Source organism: Sander lucioperca, chromosome 1 (assembly GCF_008315115.2).
Source record: "Sander lucioperca isolate FBNREF2018 chromosome 1, SLUC_FBN_1.2, whole genome shotgun sequence".
Classification (NCBI taxonomy): Eukaryota; Metazoa; Chordata; class Actinopteri; order Perciformes; family Percidae; genus Sander; species Sander lucioperca.
In genome coordinates this window covers 42,137,448-42,152,170 of record NC_050173.1, presented here as the reverse complement: position 1 = coordinate 42,152,170, position 14,723 = coordinate 42,137,448, and the positions used below count along the sequence as shown (strand labels likewise).

Genomic DNA, 14,723 nt, shown 5'->3' with positions numbered 1-14,723 from the left:
TGCAGGAATATACTGTACATTTCCTTTAAAAAAATAAAAAGTTTTCCTTCTTGTGTGTTTGTAATGAGAGATGACAGCAGAAGGACAAACCTTTTCACATGTGTAGTTCACTGTGATATGAAGTGTACTGGAACTATTTAACAGCTCCCAGTGGGTGGAAGGAGAAGCACCGCGATTCTCCACTCTGATTTAGGATCTGTGTCGTTATAAACCTTCCAGACGCCACTGTGGGACCCCAAAAATGTTTCTTTCTCCCATTTTGTTCCCCCTTATTTCTCTGAAGACACACACACACAAACACACAGTTCCACCCACTCTTTATCTCTTTTGCCAGCAGTAATTTCACTCTGCGTGAGCTGGATTTAAACTTAATTAGCGGTGCATCATTTGAAATATTCATCACAACTGGTCATAAAATGACTCATGACTCATGATTGACTCATGACTTTTTTTAATGTATTTCTTTTATTAAAATTCAGCTTGTGATGTCTTCTTCCATGCATTTCTTTTGTTAGGTTGTTGAGCTCTATTAAACCCGGCCTGGTGAAGAAAATCAACAGACTTCCGACACCCATAGCTGGCCTGGTGAGTCCTCTGCCGTCACTCAATCTGACCGCTTTTCCACCAAAACTAAAGCCAGTCCTTTGATCCTCTTTGATATTTTTTTCTTATGCTATTTCTTACTTTTCCACCCTTATAGCATGTATTATGTCTGTGTCTCTTCCTCCCCTTTCAGTGTCTGTTTCCCTCTCCAGGGATTCTTTAGGCAGTCTAATTCAATGCTGTCAAATGTTAAACACTTTCTGTAATCCTTGAATAAAGTACAAAACTTCATACATGACATTGCATAGGGGCTGCCTGTACTGTATGGCAGCCTTGTAACTTTAATTCCTGTGCAGCTTTCCAAAGGTTACCAACCTCGTCATACGCCAGGTGTCTCATATGAAGTACATCGCCATATAACTTTATTGTTGGTGTATGTCTGTTCAGGTTATATATGTTGTTAAGGTTATATATGTTTTGGAGTGGGAAATTATGTCAGTTTGCCAGATAATTTAGTCCTAGTGCTAAATATCCATCCAACCTGCACTGTATTAACTGATTTCCAAGGATGTGAGAAAAAAGTTGGTAATACAGACAGACATACACTGACAATAACTATGTGACATGCATTTCCAGTACCAGGTGTTTTATCAGGGTTTGATTACAGATGCCAGCAGATGAAGGATCTCAGTTTCAGTCCTCGCAGCCAAGGTGTCCATCAGCAGTCGTGTGTGACACTGAGCCCTTAACGGCTCACTTATTGTACAGTAAGACTGTTTTGCAGTGACACAGATCATTTGTAGACTCCCTTTCTGTAAAAAAAAACAAAAAAACTCTTGATCACAACATAAATCATCTGCAGGAGCATGTGTTCCAATATCATTGATATTCTTTTTTCCATTGTATTTCTTTGACTAAATGAAATTAGTTTGATTTACTAAAACCATCAAAAAGTATATTTTCATCTGAGCACTAAGACATTTCCTCCCGATCCTAAAACCTACACTGAATAATGCCCGTTGTTGTCCGTGGTTTTATTTTAGAATCTTAAGTTTGCCTCCTGCTTTAAATGAGACCCTGTGACGTTCAGTAGACCTGAACACTAATACATTCCAGAGTAGAGTACAGTGCAATACAGTGGAGCCCTTTCATGACAACCTAAGACCTTCATCTGGATGAAGTGACCTTTCAAGACCAGGACCGGCACGTAAACAGAGGCACACTGAAAGTTGATCGCATTGGATCTCACGCTAAATGTACTTCTTTCTGTCCTTCCTAACTTGGCTCTTAGTTGCATTAATGAACAGTACACAGCAGGATAAAGAACAAGAAGTATAGATCAAGAATAAAACTTTGTATTTAGTATTAAAAAATTGGAAACACTATCTGCGAGGGCTTGATAGGTTTGTGTACCAGCATTTACTGAGATTTCTCTCCTCTAAAACTTCACTTTTCAGCTTATTTGTTTTTAAAGCAAATATCTGTTGCTCATCCTGCCTCCGATTTTGAAAACGTGGCATTATAATTTATATCACCACATCATCCAACCAGTCATCCTTATGATTATGATTAAATAAATGAAACTTCACTGACAGGCATGACAGACAAAGGAGGTTAAAACATGAGGATGGTATAGAAGTGTAAGGGGAACTGGGTATTAATTGGATCACAGCATGACAGAACAGACCAGGAAGTCTGAATTGGGCTGAAATTGCTTTTCTGATCTCATGGCGTCACTAATGGCTGCCAATGAGCCTTCTCTGGCTTTTTACAAGTGGTGGATAATTAAACAGCCACATTCTTTACAGGCCTGTTTTTTCACCATACAATCACTGCTAGAATAAAAATACATTGTCTTGTTAGAGGCTTTTTAACCCAAGAGCTTCTATGCTCACCCCATCCTGGCATCTTGGTAATGTATGTATTATAGCTTATTATAGCTTACATTATTAGCTTTTTGCGTTCTTTTCTTCATCTAGTTGTACCATCCTGCATTCTTTACTTTTCTTTATATCATTTTTCTCTATTTGTTGCTAAATTGACTCTAATCAGATTATTTGCACTGGTTAACAGCCATGTATTTTAGTGTTTTAAAGGCTTTTTTAAGGGCTCAAAGCTGCTGAAAACAAATAAGAAAATTAGATTTTCATTAGCAGTTTCACTTCTAAATTTTACTCGATAATGACATCAAGCAGGTGGATACAGTAACGCCACCACTTGTACGTAATAAAATGCAATCTATTATACAATCGGCGTAACAAATGGTACCATTTGGAAAGCTTATCCATATTTTTTGAGTGTGAATGAGGCCCTAATTAATTTTTTGTTCTAGTGGATGATATTTAAAGAGAAGAAGATTTTTAAACTGTTTGCTAGTTTGTGTCACAAGTTTGTTTGGTATCTCAAAGAACAGTTACTGAAAACAACTGCCCTCATTGGCGCAAGGAGAGGCAATGCATTTGCAGGATGAAAAACATTACATGACCGTTACTAACTGGCCCAAAGAGGTGGATGAATCATTCACCGAAGACAACATGCTTAACAGTAGAAGTTTGTGGACAGCATACAAAAGTTAAATGAAAAAGCACACCTGCTGGTTTTATTCCAGTATGAAGAATATGACCCTCTATACTTTGGAAGTTTCATAATTCTCTTTTAGCTTCTTCCTGTGGCTTTGCAGGGATTTTTCCTCCTCTTGACTGTGATTAAAGAGGTGAGAAACACATAAACAAGTGGTCTGCTGTTATCTGGACCATCGTAATAAAACACAGGCTACTCCCCCTTCCTCTTCCTGTTTAGGGGCTAATGGGAAAATGAGTCTCTGAGGAGGTTTGGCTGTTTTGTAATTAGAGCAGCTCCCTCAGTGCTTTGGCAGCTCGGCCTGTATGGCTTAGTGTTCGTCTGAACAGGTTGGTTGTTGCATGCTCTGTTCCCAGCCGTCTCTGGGTCGACTGGTATGCTTGTGTTGTGTTACGGTGTGTAAACAGACACGCAGTAGAAATTGCCCTGCAAGTTGAATGGTAGTAATTCACGTTTAAAGTTGTGTTGTTGCATCAAGTTTAGGGCAACTGTAAAAAAAAAAAAAAAAAGAAATCACCTTCAGACTGTTATGTAAAACCCTTGTAATTCCATCTTTGGTGATTTTCAGTTTTCATAATAATTTGAGGGATTGTATGTGTCATTAGTATCTTGAGATTTCAACTACCCTTGGTGCAGTGAGAGCTTTTCAAAGCCCTGTCAGTCATGCTAAAGACCATTTTTCTTAGTACCAGAAAGGCTCATATTTTAGATATAGAGGATTTTACTTAAAAATATAAACTGATACAACCTAAGTCTGTACTATAGCCTGTCCCAATACTGGATTTAAAAAATAAACCCATTACTGAATCAAATGTTTTTTTGATAAGGATCTCCTAATTATTTATTTATTTTTAGGAATAGTTACTACATCATCTGCAAAGAAGGACATTTTGCAGTTGAGAAATTAACAAGTCAGGTCCCTCTGTTAAGAGCAACTCTTTAAGTCAAACATATCGTTTGCATTTCTGTGCTGCAATTTCTTGTTACTTATTAAACAACATATTCACAGATACTGATCTGCACTTAGTTAATATTAACTGATCTACTGCTTGAACTCGTGAGAAACAAAATTAATATTAAATGTTCAGATCTATATGTAATAAGTATTTATAAAATTGAATGTCCAAATTTAGCGTGCAAAGCTTGTCCTTTTGATGTAGGGAGAGTTTAGAACAGAATACATTATTGTCATTTTTTATTTGTCAAGTTGATCCCTACCCTGTCCTCTAGCCTACGGGTAATAAATAGAAAATAAAGTAGTTCAACACAGGTCATCCCGTATGTTTAATTTCTTTTTATGACTCAAATGTATGCTATACAAAAACAGCATACAAGGACACAACATTGTTTACAAGAGCACAGATTCTACATGGATCTAGCCTCTATTTTTTTTGCTCTCAAAGTGCACCAGATTGATGCGTTTATCTTTAAAATGTACAAAATGTTCTTCTGGGGGACCATACCCCCGGAGCCCCCTAGAGGGTTGGGGGTCCACCGTATCCTTCTCACCTTTTTTACCCCTGTTTGCATGCCTGTCCTTGGCAGGGAGAGAGAGAAAAATCAGGGACTTATCTTATTAACACCCAAGGGGCTTGTTTTCTCATCCTGGGCTACTTTCCTCTGGATTATGTCAAGGTCCAAAATCAGGCCATGAGCACTGATCCTCTTCCCTGAGAAACTCTGGTGGTCTAATCGTGGTAGTCAGATATTGATTACGTTGATGGTTCTAAGGAACCCAGGCACTTTTTTTTCCTCACACACACTCGTGCAAATGTAGGTACAGCACACACACCCACACACACACGCACAAAATACCAACCAGCATCCTATGCATGGCAAGTAATTTTGGAACTTAGAATATGTGGCTCTCAGACAGTTGTCGTTTACCTTCTGCTAATATTTATATAGATAATCTTTTGTTAACTGCTAATTCCAAATAATACTTAACTCGAACTCTGAACATATATTTAGATTTGGTTGCAAATGCCATTTAGATGGCCCTTGGTGATTTTTCTTCTGTGCACCTTTTGCTCTATTTTATTACTTAATTGTATCACTTGTTAATTTTACCACAATGTGGGTATTTCCACACTTGGTATAACTTTTGCCCAAATTTATTATGACTTTTTTTTGCCGTTGTGTGGACAAGGGCTTTGTGTCGACTTCCCAATCCTTCTACAAACACATTCAGCTGTCAGTCATTTCTTTGCGGTAGGCGCCCAGTTTCCTGTGGCAGTGACCTGTAAATCACCACAAAGTTATGCTCCCTTCTTAAGACCAACACACACATGCGCACACACTCCAGACACACTAAATGATCCTGTTTGCCATTACGCGGGTTGCTACTAAATGAGCCTGTTAAATTGTACGTTGGCTTGTTTATTTCAGCTTTTGTTATTTCAATTCCACTCTGTGTGAAATTCCAGCTATAAAATATAGATAAACTGGGAGACGAAATTGTTATTGGCTGCTGAAATTGGAGTTGAAATTGCTCTTTGATAGCTGAGATTTTTGTTGTCAACGCCACCTTTTCAGGTACTCTCTTTTTGCTGAATACAATGAAATATGTTTTCCTTGGTGGTTCCTTATGAAACAGCTCCTGGCAGCTGGCTCTTTATGCACAACATTTTGTAGGTAGGACTGAGCATGACTTTGTTTTTTGCCAAATATTATCAACACAATTATTAAACACATGTATGCATGGTGTTAGGGAAGAACGTCTGCTTCAGAAGAGGCAGTGTCTACAGTATTACTAAATATGTACATTTTTGTGTTCACTCTTACTGTCCAGCTCTGACTGCAGCCCTTGTTTGAAAGGGCTTTGCTATTTAAGAATTAATTTATTACTCACTAAGTCAATACTATTTATTGATTTGCTATTTACTGTCTTAAACCTGAACATTGATATTTGCAGAGAATTAAGTTCAGTCTTTCACTTTACCCTTTCAGCTCTTTAGGATTTTATACACACTGAGTTTTCAGTCAGTTTTTCCAAATGTGTCCAGGTGTTTGCACAAGTGTGATCTGGAAATATATTGATATCAAGTGGTTCAGGAGCAAAGTGAATAAGTACTTACTGTATCTTTAACAAAAAAAAATCCTCCGAGCTGTTAAACTTTACTACAGAATCTCATCCAGTGTGGATATAAAGGTTTGGGAGTCCCTGTTACATACTGTCCCCCACCCTAAGGGAGTATCTTATTGTTCCACAAGTGATAACTCATTTATAATATCTGTAAAATAATCTTAAATGGAGCCCACACAGCTTATTATTTGGATGCAACTGGACTGAAAGCCCTTTATTTTGAAGTCAAATATGACCTTGGTGAGCGACCCACAGTGGGTGTGTCCTCCCTGGAGTAAAACTGTCAAAAGAAGAGATTGCTGTGTCCTCTCTTAAAGTCCGGGTTGTGTGTGTGTGTGGATGGAGTTGCCTCACGAGGAGAGCAGAGATGGCGCTGTCCCAAAAACACAGGAAGCTACAGGGTGGGTTTGAAGGGGGTGTTTTGCTACAAATGGAAAAGTATCGTGAGAACAAGTGTTCCCAAGTGGGTTTGTTTGTGTTTGTAGCCATGCATGTCTACTTACACCTAGCTGGTGTATAATGTATATGTATAGTATAATGTGTAAATATAAATATGTCTCTTAGTTCTGTTTCTGAACACAAAAGGATGTATATTTAAAAGAGCATTTTGTCTAAATGTGTGCATGTTGTATGTGGATGTAAGCGCATTGTATTTGTGTTTTGTTCTGTGAGAGAGTTAGTGTGCTTGGAACAATCAGGGTGGAGAGGAAATGGTGACACCCTGACAGAGAGACAGAAAGAGAGAGAGAGAGAGAGGGAAGGGCTTTGGCTGTGGCCCTCTGAAGGATAGAGAGGCAAAGAAACAAAGAGAGAGAACCTGGGAACAGGAGAGGAGAGCTCAGTTCAGGTTGCATCTAACAAAGAGTTTTATCTGAGAGCAGAGGGGGGAGAGAGGGAGGGCAACTGAGAGGATGGGGAGAGAGTGAAAGGCAGTGAAGAAGAGAAAGAAGGAATGATCGAGGAAAAGCAGGTGAAGGAGGGGAAGATAAAAAAGGAAGTCACAGTCAAAGTTGGAGTAATCTGAGAGAGGAGACTCACTAAAGCCGTCCACAAAACCTGGTGGTGTCACGTTTCTGTCGAGCAGGTATCCTGATTTTCATGTGTTTGTGGTGTGTGGCTTTGTATGTTTGTATGCACGGAAAATAGATGAATCAATCCTGTTTAAACCAGTAAATGGGACTTTTGTCATTTCTTGTACTTATACAGTACTTCTACATCTTAAGCAAACTTTTATGTGTGGAGTCTGACAGAGAGACATTGAAAGAGGTGTGTGTGTGTGTTAAAGTGTTAAAGTGCTCATATTATGCTCATTTTCAGGTTCATAATTGTATTTAGAGGTTGTACCATAATAGGTTTATGTGGTTCAATTTTCAGAAAACACCATATTTTTTTTTACCATACACCATATTTTTTTTTACCATACACCATATTTTTTTTACCATACATTGCTGCAGCTCCTCTTTTCAACCTGTGTGTTGAGTTCTCTGTTTTAACTACAGAGTGAGGCATCACACTTGTGTTCCATCTTTGTGGACATTTATGGACTTTGTCCATAGGTCTGGTCTGTAAATGGTTGTTAGAGGGTTTAAAGATTAAGGTTAGAACTGGGTTCATGTTAAGGATACGGTTAATATTAGGGAAGTCAATGAGAACAGACGTACTAGAAGTACTGAGTATTGAAGTGTGTTTACATGTGTGTATACCATGCTTAATGAGCCAGACTTTAGTTTATTTTCTGTGCTGCAGTGCAGTATTATTATTTTTCGGTAATTTTCATATTTGAAGTAGTGTATTTTCTACAAAAACCGTATGAATTTAAGTGAATTGGAGAAAGAGAGTATGTTTGTCACGGGTGTGTTTGAGTTAAGACCTTGTGCAGATAATGGACTTGACCACGTGTTGCCTTCTGTCTCTGCCAACTGCGCATTTATCCTGATGAAACTGTGTGTATGTGTGTGTTCTGTGCAGGACAACCTCAGTGTGTTTCTGCGTGGCTGTGAAGAGTTGGGACTGAAAGGCTCCCAGCTGTTTGACCCTGGAGACCTGCAGGACACGTCGACACGCCCCACTGCCAAGTAAGTGTGTGTGTGTGTGTGTGTGTGTGTGTGTGTGTGAGCGTGCGTGTGCCATCAATTGTGTTCCTAAGCACACTATCCAGCATTTAAAGAAACCAAACTCTTTGATAGGTAAACTGTTCCTTTTAAAATGGTATATATGTGAGATGTATAAACATTACAAAAAAGCCAGACTTTTATTTTATTTTTAATTTTTTTTTCAAAGGGACCATGTACAATTACCATTTAATCTGAATGTAGCAGAGTTAGCTTGAAGATTTAATTTTTTTTTATATCTGTAATCCCTTAGCAGGTCACATAGTACATGTAATAAATTGCAATAATAAGTTACACACAGCTGTACATCACTCACACACATTTTGTCAACAAGTGTACGTTTTGGATTGGATTGTGGATGATCTAAAGTGGACTTTTACATGGTTAAAGGACAATTCTGGCGCAAAACGAACCTAGGGGTTAATAACAGATGTGTACCCACTCGATCGCTCTCTGAGACATGTTTTCATGCTCATCGAATGTGTTTGTAGCTTGAAAGAAGCTAGCGCAGACCACTGATTAGCTTATAACGCTAGTATTCGGGGCACAGGGAAAGTAAAAACAAATCGCTATTTATACCACTAGAAAGGCTCAAAATATCACCACACTTTAACGGTAGTATAATGAGGGTCCCTAAATGTTAACCGAAGCATTGAGAACTTTGTAAGTGTACAGACAGTTTATTAAAAAGATAGTTTAGAAATACAGTAGCTCCCAAGACAGCGGCCGCCTGTATACGAGAACGCGACTGTCTTTATAATCTATCTTTTTAATAAACTGTCTGTACACTTACAATGTTCTCAATGCTTCGGTTAACATTTTGGGACCAAAATGCAGTAAGCAAAATGATGTAAAGCCTTTAGAGTTTCTGTAACTAGTAGATGGTAGAAACACCTCAGTAGAGTAAAACAAGAAAATAATGAGGCACGGGATAAGACAGCAATATTTTTGTGACAAGAAAGAAGTTTTTCTTTTTTTTCCTTTTTTTTAAATGCAGTCTTATTTTAAAGTAGTGTGGTGGATAATACGTAATATAATATAATTACGGGTAAAATAATAAAAAAATAATGTATATGAGCAAACAGCAATGAAGGCATGACTTGTGGCAAAATATTTATGATAACCAGTTTAGTAAGTAGATGATGAATTTGACAAACTCATCTCAAGGTCCAACTACAGTAGTAGCTGTTGTGGAGCTTTAAGGACTCATTTTCCAGTTGGATTAAAAGTTCTTAAGAGTCTTAAAGTTGAGTCTTGACCTTGGGAACAGCAGTGGAAACAATCTCACCTCAAGGTTCATTTAGTAGCTCTTCTGGAGTTTTTATGCCTCGGCTCCAGCCGGGGCCGGAGGCATTTTGTATTTGGTTATCCGTCTGCTCCATGGACGATAACTCAGGCACCCCCTGTAGGGAATTTCTTCAAATTTGGCATAAACATTCACTTGGACTCAAGGATGAACTGGCGGTCAACAGTGTTGTGGAATTTATCTGAAAGCACTGATGGTTTGATGGTTCAAATTATTATCATTGTACAACAATAAGAGAAAGACGAACCCCGTCACAAATCCCAGAAGTCAGGAAGAGAAAACAACGTCTTTCTGACAAGGGAGACCAAAAATGCATCAAATATAGTTTTCCTCTTCATTTCATATATACAGTACATATATAATATGAGTCTGGACCAAGGTTATTATAGTTTTGAATTTTTCATTAGTTTTTATTTCGTTTTGACTTTTTGTTTTCAAATTCAGTTTAGTTTTAATTAGTTTTAAAAGCGGGTTTGCTAGTTTAGTTTTTATTTTTTGAAAATGATTAGTTTTAGTTTAGTTTAGTGTGGGTGGTGATGGCGCAGTGGATATGACACATGCCTTTGGTGTGGGAGGCCTGGGTTCGAATCCCACTGCAATAATCAACCAATGTGTCCCTGAGCAAGACACTTAACCCCTAGTTGCTCCAGAGGCGTGCGACCTCTGACATGTATAGCGATTGTAAGTCGCTTTGGATAAAAAGTGTTACATGTAATGTACAAAAGTATTGTGTAATAATAACTCAACAAAAAACATCATACAATTTTAGAAATATGTATTGAACAATAACACCAGTACATACAATGTACATATGATGAGCACAAATATGTAAACAGTCTACACAAGACGCCGCAGTAAATGCAAAATGTTTAAGTGACGTGTTCCAGGAAAAAAACTAAATAGCCAACAGACTAAAGAAGACATGAACTTTGGTTCGAGTAAAGTGGTGAACTTTTTGAAGTCAATCGACTCACACAGTTGTGGTCACATCCCAGTATCAATCCATATATTAATCCACTCTTCCTCCCACTTTTGGTGTTCCTGTATATTTACTAACCAGCAGCTATCGGGGCGCCGGTGAAAGCCTTCCTGTAGTGTTCTCTGTCCTGCTGTTGTCTCTGTCATGCTGCCTGGCCCTGTATCCATACATCCATGCCCTGTACCGGGGTTAGCTTCTGTTTCGGGGGAAGGGGGCTTTGCGTTCTCCTTTACCTTGTTATGGTAAGCTAGGTTAGCCTCCTTGTGCGCGCTTCTCAAATGTACTTTCAAATTCGTGGGATTTTTCCCTTTAATAAATCATCCACATATTTTACCATCTTCCACTGCAAGGCACTTGCTTTTATCTGACACAATCATAATCAAATAGGTCTCTGCCGCTTTCTTCCGACTTTCGGTACCGCTATGATGCCAGGCGAGGGACACGGACATATTGTGTTCAGTTTGACATGGAATGTAGGAATTTCTGGGTTCCCAATCGGAAACTATATACTGTATGTCTACGGAATAGACTGAAATGTCAACTCTGAAAGATAACGTTATTTGCTCTATGTAAGACATTGACAAAGACAAAAACTAAGGACATTTACTCGATAGTTTTATTTTTATTTTAGTTAGTTTTGCAAACAGACATTACAGTTTTAGTTAGTTATCGTTTTTTGTAGTGCCTCGTTTTTATTTTTATTTGAGTTTACGACAATGTTTTTTCCCACCTAGTTTTCGTTATTTCTTTCGTTTTGGTTAACGATTATAACCTTGGTCTGGACAGACATGGATGTAAACTGCAACTTGACTGGTTGGCAGAGGCCCACCCCCGCAAAGGCAAGACATCGTGATAATGAATGAAGGCTTTTATTTTATTAAGTGGATAGGCCAAGTGTTGTTGATAAAGAAACACTTTTATTGTGTGTTAATGGATGGCTTGTCTGTGTCACTGGTTGTCTACTTTGGTGTGTGTCACTCTCCGTCAGTCACCGTGTCTGTCATTCTGTGCATCAGACAATCCAGTTCACTGCAACATACACAACTAACTGAGAGTCAATGCAAGTTTGTTGAGCCTGTGTCAGTGAAACAACAATACCATATCTGTTCTGTCACAACTGGTCTCTGTCCAAATACAACACTCACTCACTGAACCATGACTCCAACTGTGTGTGTGTGTGTGTGTGTGTGTGTGTGTGTGTGTGTGTGAGATCTCCTGCATCAACAACTAAATGGCATTTGCAACAAAATCTAAATATATGTTGTTCAAGTTAAGTATTGTTTGGAATTAGCAGTTAACAAAAGATGATGCTGGTTGGTGTTGTGTGTGTGTGTGTGTGTGTGTGTGTGTGTGTGTGTGTGTGTGTGTGTGTTCTCCTGCTTCAACAAGGTTTCATTCACAGACAGGTTTAGAAAGGTGCCGCTGGAGATGAGGGAAGAGAGAAGGACAGGGAGTTATTTGAAAGCACTGACGAGTGTGTTTTTATGTGTGTGTGGTTGTGTACGCTGTTTATGACGCTTTTGTTACTGAGCATGTGTGCAGCCATCACTCTGTTGCACGCATTTAGCTCCAGTTTAAACAGGGATGCTACTGTTTTCAGTAATAGTCAATCTACTCCTGTTTGTGCCTCATTCACATTTCTTTAATAAGATATAATAATACATTGACAATCTATACAGTCAGCAAAAACTGAAAAGGAAACTTCCCTGTGCTATTTCCAGTTGTTATGTCTCCCATTGTCCTACAGGATGCTATTTTCTTGCCGCTTGTACCCATGAAAGGAAGCAGGTTTTCAGGGGTTCTCCCCCCTGAGTCTCTTGACAGGTGTTTACTCATCTTGGAAACAGCTGTGGACAGGGAAGGCGACAGACAGGTTCTGATACACTATGAGCTCAGGCCTGAAATATCTCCTGTTCGTTCCTCTGCGTGAAACAGATCGATTTCCAAGATAAGTGACAGTTTGCCAGGCAGAGTCAATTAGGGGAGAAGAGAGAAGCTGTGTTTCCATTCAGCTGTCTAGCAATTTTTACGCAAAGTTTTGAAATGCTGCAAAAAGTAAACTACAAATTAAATGTGTTTCCTTTAGGTGGGTAGAAGTAATATAAAGGTGATTTATTTTCCATACTCTATATGGAAACCAGTATTCCATGTAAAGCAAACCTTTACCTATACATGGCAATGTGTTTCCCATTGGTAATTGGTTGTCTATATAAGATGGTCCACTATGTAAATTAATATCCATAAAAAAAAAGATTTGTTAGATAATGAGGGAAAACCTATTAAAACCATCATATTTTCCTGCTGACCCAATCCTGCAAAACTCTGCAAACAGCTGCCTTACAACTAGCACCAGAAAGATAAACCACATCCCTCTCATCGTGGCTTCTCTCCATTGGCCCCTTTTCAATCCAGTATCAATTCTGAGCATGTATTGATCTTCTGTAAGGCTGGTGTTGGGCTAGCAGCATCTAACTCAATGAGCCGGACAGATGTAGAGCTTTTTTGGTCACAATCCGGGCTGAAGCCTGAGGATAACCAGACTTCTGCATTAGGGGGCTTTGATTCTGGCAGGGAGACTTTGGCAGGTCCTTCTTGTGGTTTTGGGAATGTTGCTAGATTATGAGCATTTTTTAAACACAGTATGTATTAACCTATATACTTTATTTTTTTAGTTGCTTTGTGTATGATTGATTATATTATATTCATAGTTAAGGAGTGATCACTTTATTTCGTTTTGAAAAGTGTTATGTGATTTTTTTTTTTTTTTTTTAGTTAAGACTAATAGAGAAATTTAGCTCATAAATGTTATCATACCTCTTTGCGTGTATTAGTGTATTTCTCTGCTGCTGCTATGTCTCCCTTTCTTAGCTCAGAAGTATCTGTTTCCACAAGTGTGTATTGGGATCAGTTTTACAACTTCTTCATTCAACTTCCCATTTATAGCTTCAAGTGGTGATCTGCATATCCACATCTTTTCAGTTTGGCAACTTCTATGGCGCTAAGTGTCCAATGCTGTGGTGTTTCTGCACTACACCTTCCAGAGATCACTTGGCAGTCAAACCATGTGGATACCATTGTGACATCTGTCTCTTTTGACTTTGTCTTTGTGAATGATGACTGCTGGTGCAAAATATCTAAGCCGTTTTCACATATGAACTACATGACTGAGGAATAGTCCTGAGTTTCCCGTTCGCACATGTAACCCACAACAGGAGATTGTCTGTGTCAGATGCAATCTCACTTACTGGATGTACTCCCTTGGTTGAGACGAGGGTAGAGCAACAGACAGGACATGATGCGGATTACACCGCCTTACGGAGCCAGTTCGTAATTTGGTCATGAACAACTCTTGCCGATCTCCATTATGTAGTTTATATTTTAGATAGCTAAAGTCAAACTGCAACCAGTGAGTGAGCATAACAGCTGGATATATTAAATAAATGCATCACCAAATGTCAAACTGGATCCAGAGATGCAAATGTACAGTCTTTTAGTTCCCCCTGCGTGGGCTACGCTCACTGCAAATTCCTCTTTACTGCACTGTATATTCAATAAGTTTTGTTTTTGCTGTTGTTTTGCAGGGATCTGTGAGAGTTTGGTTGTTTTAAGCTCTCTGCTGTTATTTTTATGTAAGATATTTGATTAAGGGGGCCTGGGTAGCTCACCTGGTAGAGCGCAGGCCCATATACAGAGGCTTAGTCCTTGCCGTAGCGGCCACGGGTTCGGTTCCGACCTGTGGGCCATTGCTGCACGTCATTCCCCCTCTCTCTCCCCTTTAATGTCTAACCTGACCTATCAAATAAAAGGCCTGAAAATGCCACACAAAAAAGGATATTTAATTAAACACTGGAAGTCAATGACTCACTATCACTATGTCTTTCTCATTCTCCCAGGGGAAGTGACTGCAGCCGAAAGCTCAAGAATGTAAGTGATACTTCTGGATTATAGTGGGATAATTTGTTTGTGTGCTAAATGTCTGTTTTGATGTAAACTGTTATTATGGTCCAGTGTTTCTGTTTGTGCTGTGGTTGTCACTCTCTGCTATTATCATGTCTGTTCCAGTTCTGTTCACTCTACAGTCAGCTATGTGTACTGTATTATTCCACCAGAGGACTAACT

At 38.9% G+C, this 14,723-nt stretch overlaps 1 protein-coding gene across 15 annotated transcripts in view; it reads left to right on the top strand.

The window, feature by feature from the left end:
* The window catches only part of LOC116062453 (LIM and calponin homology domains-containing protein 1), a 104,927-nt gene that overhangs the window by 50,195 nt on the left and 40,009 nt on the right, over window positions 1–14,723 (top strand). For 14 of the 15 annotated variants that reach the window (XR_004898130.1, XM_036004497.1, XM_036004505.1 and 11 more), the window contains 3 exons: window positions 516–585; window positions 8,177–8,283; window positions 14,498–14,528. Coding sequence is in view for 13 of the 15 variants with exons in the window: in XM_036004497.1 (XP_035860390.1) it covers window positions 516–585; window positions 8,177–8,283; window positions 14,498–14,528 (208 nt within the window). In the remaining 2 variants the exon portion in view is untranslated. Of the gene's footprint in view, window positions 1–515; window positions 586–7,000; window positions 7,293–8,176; window positions 8,284–14,497; window positions 14,529–14,723 lie in introns of those variants that run through there. The other variant, XM_036004526.1, reaches the window with a different exon arrangement.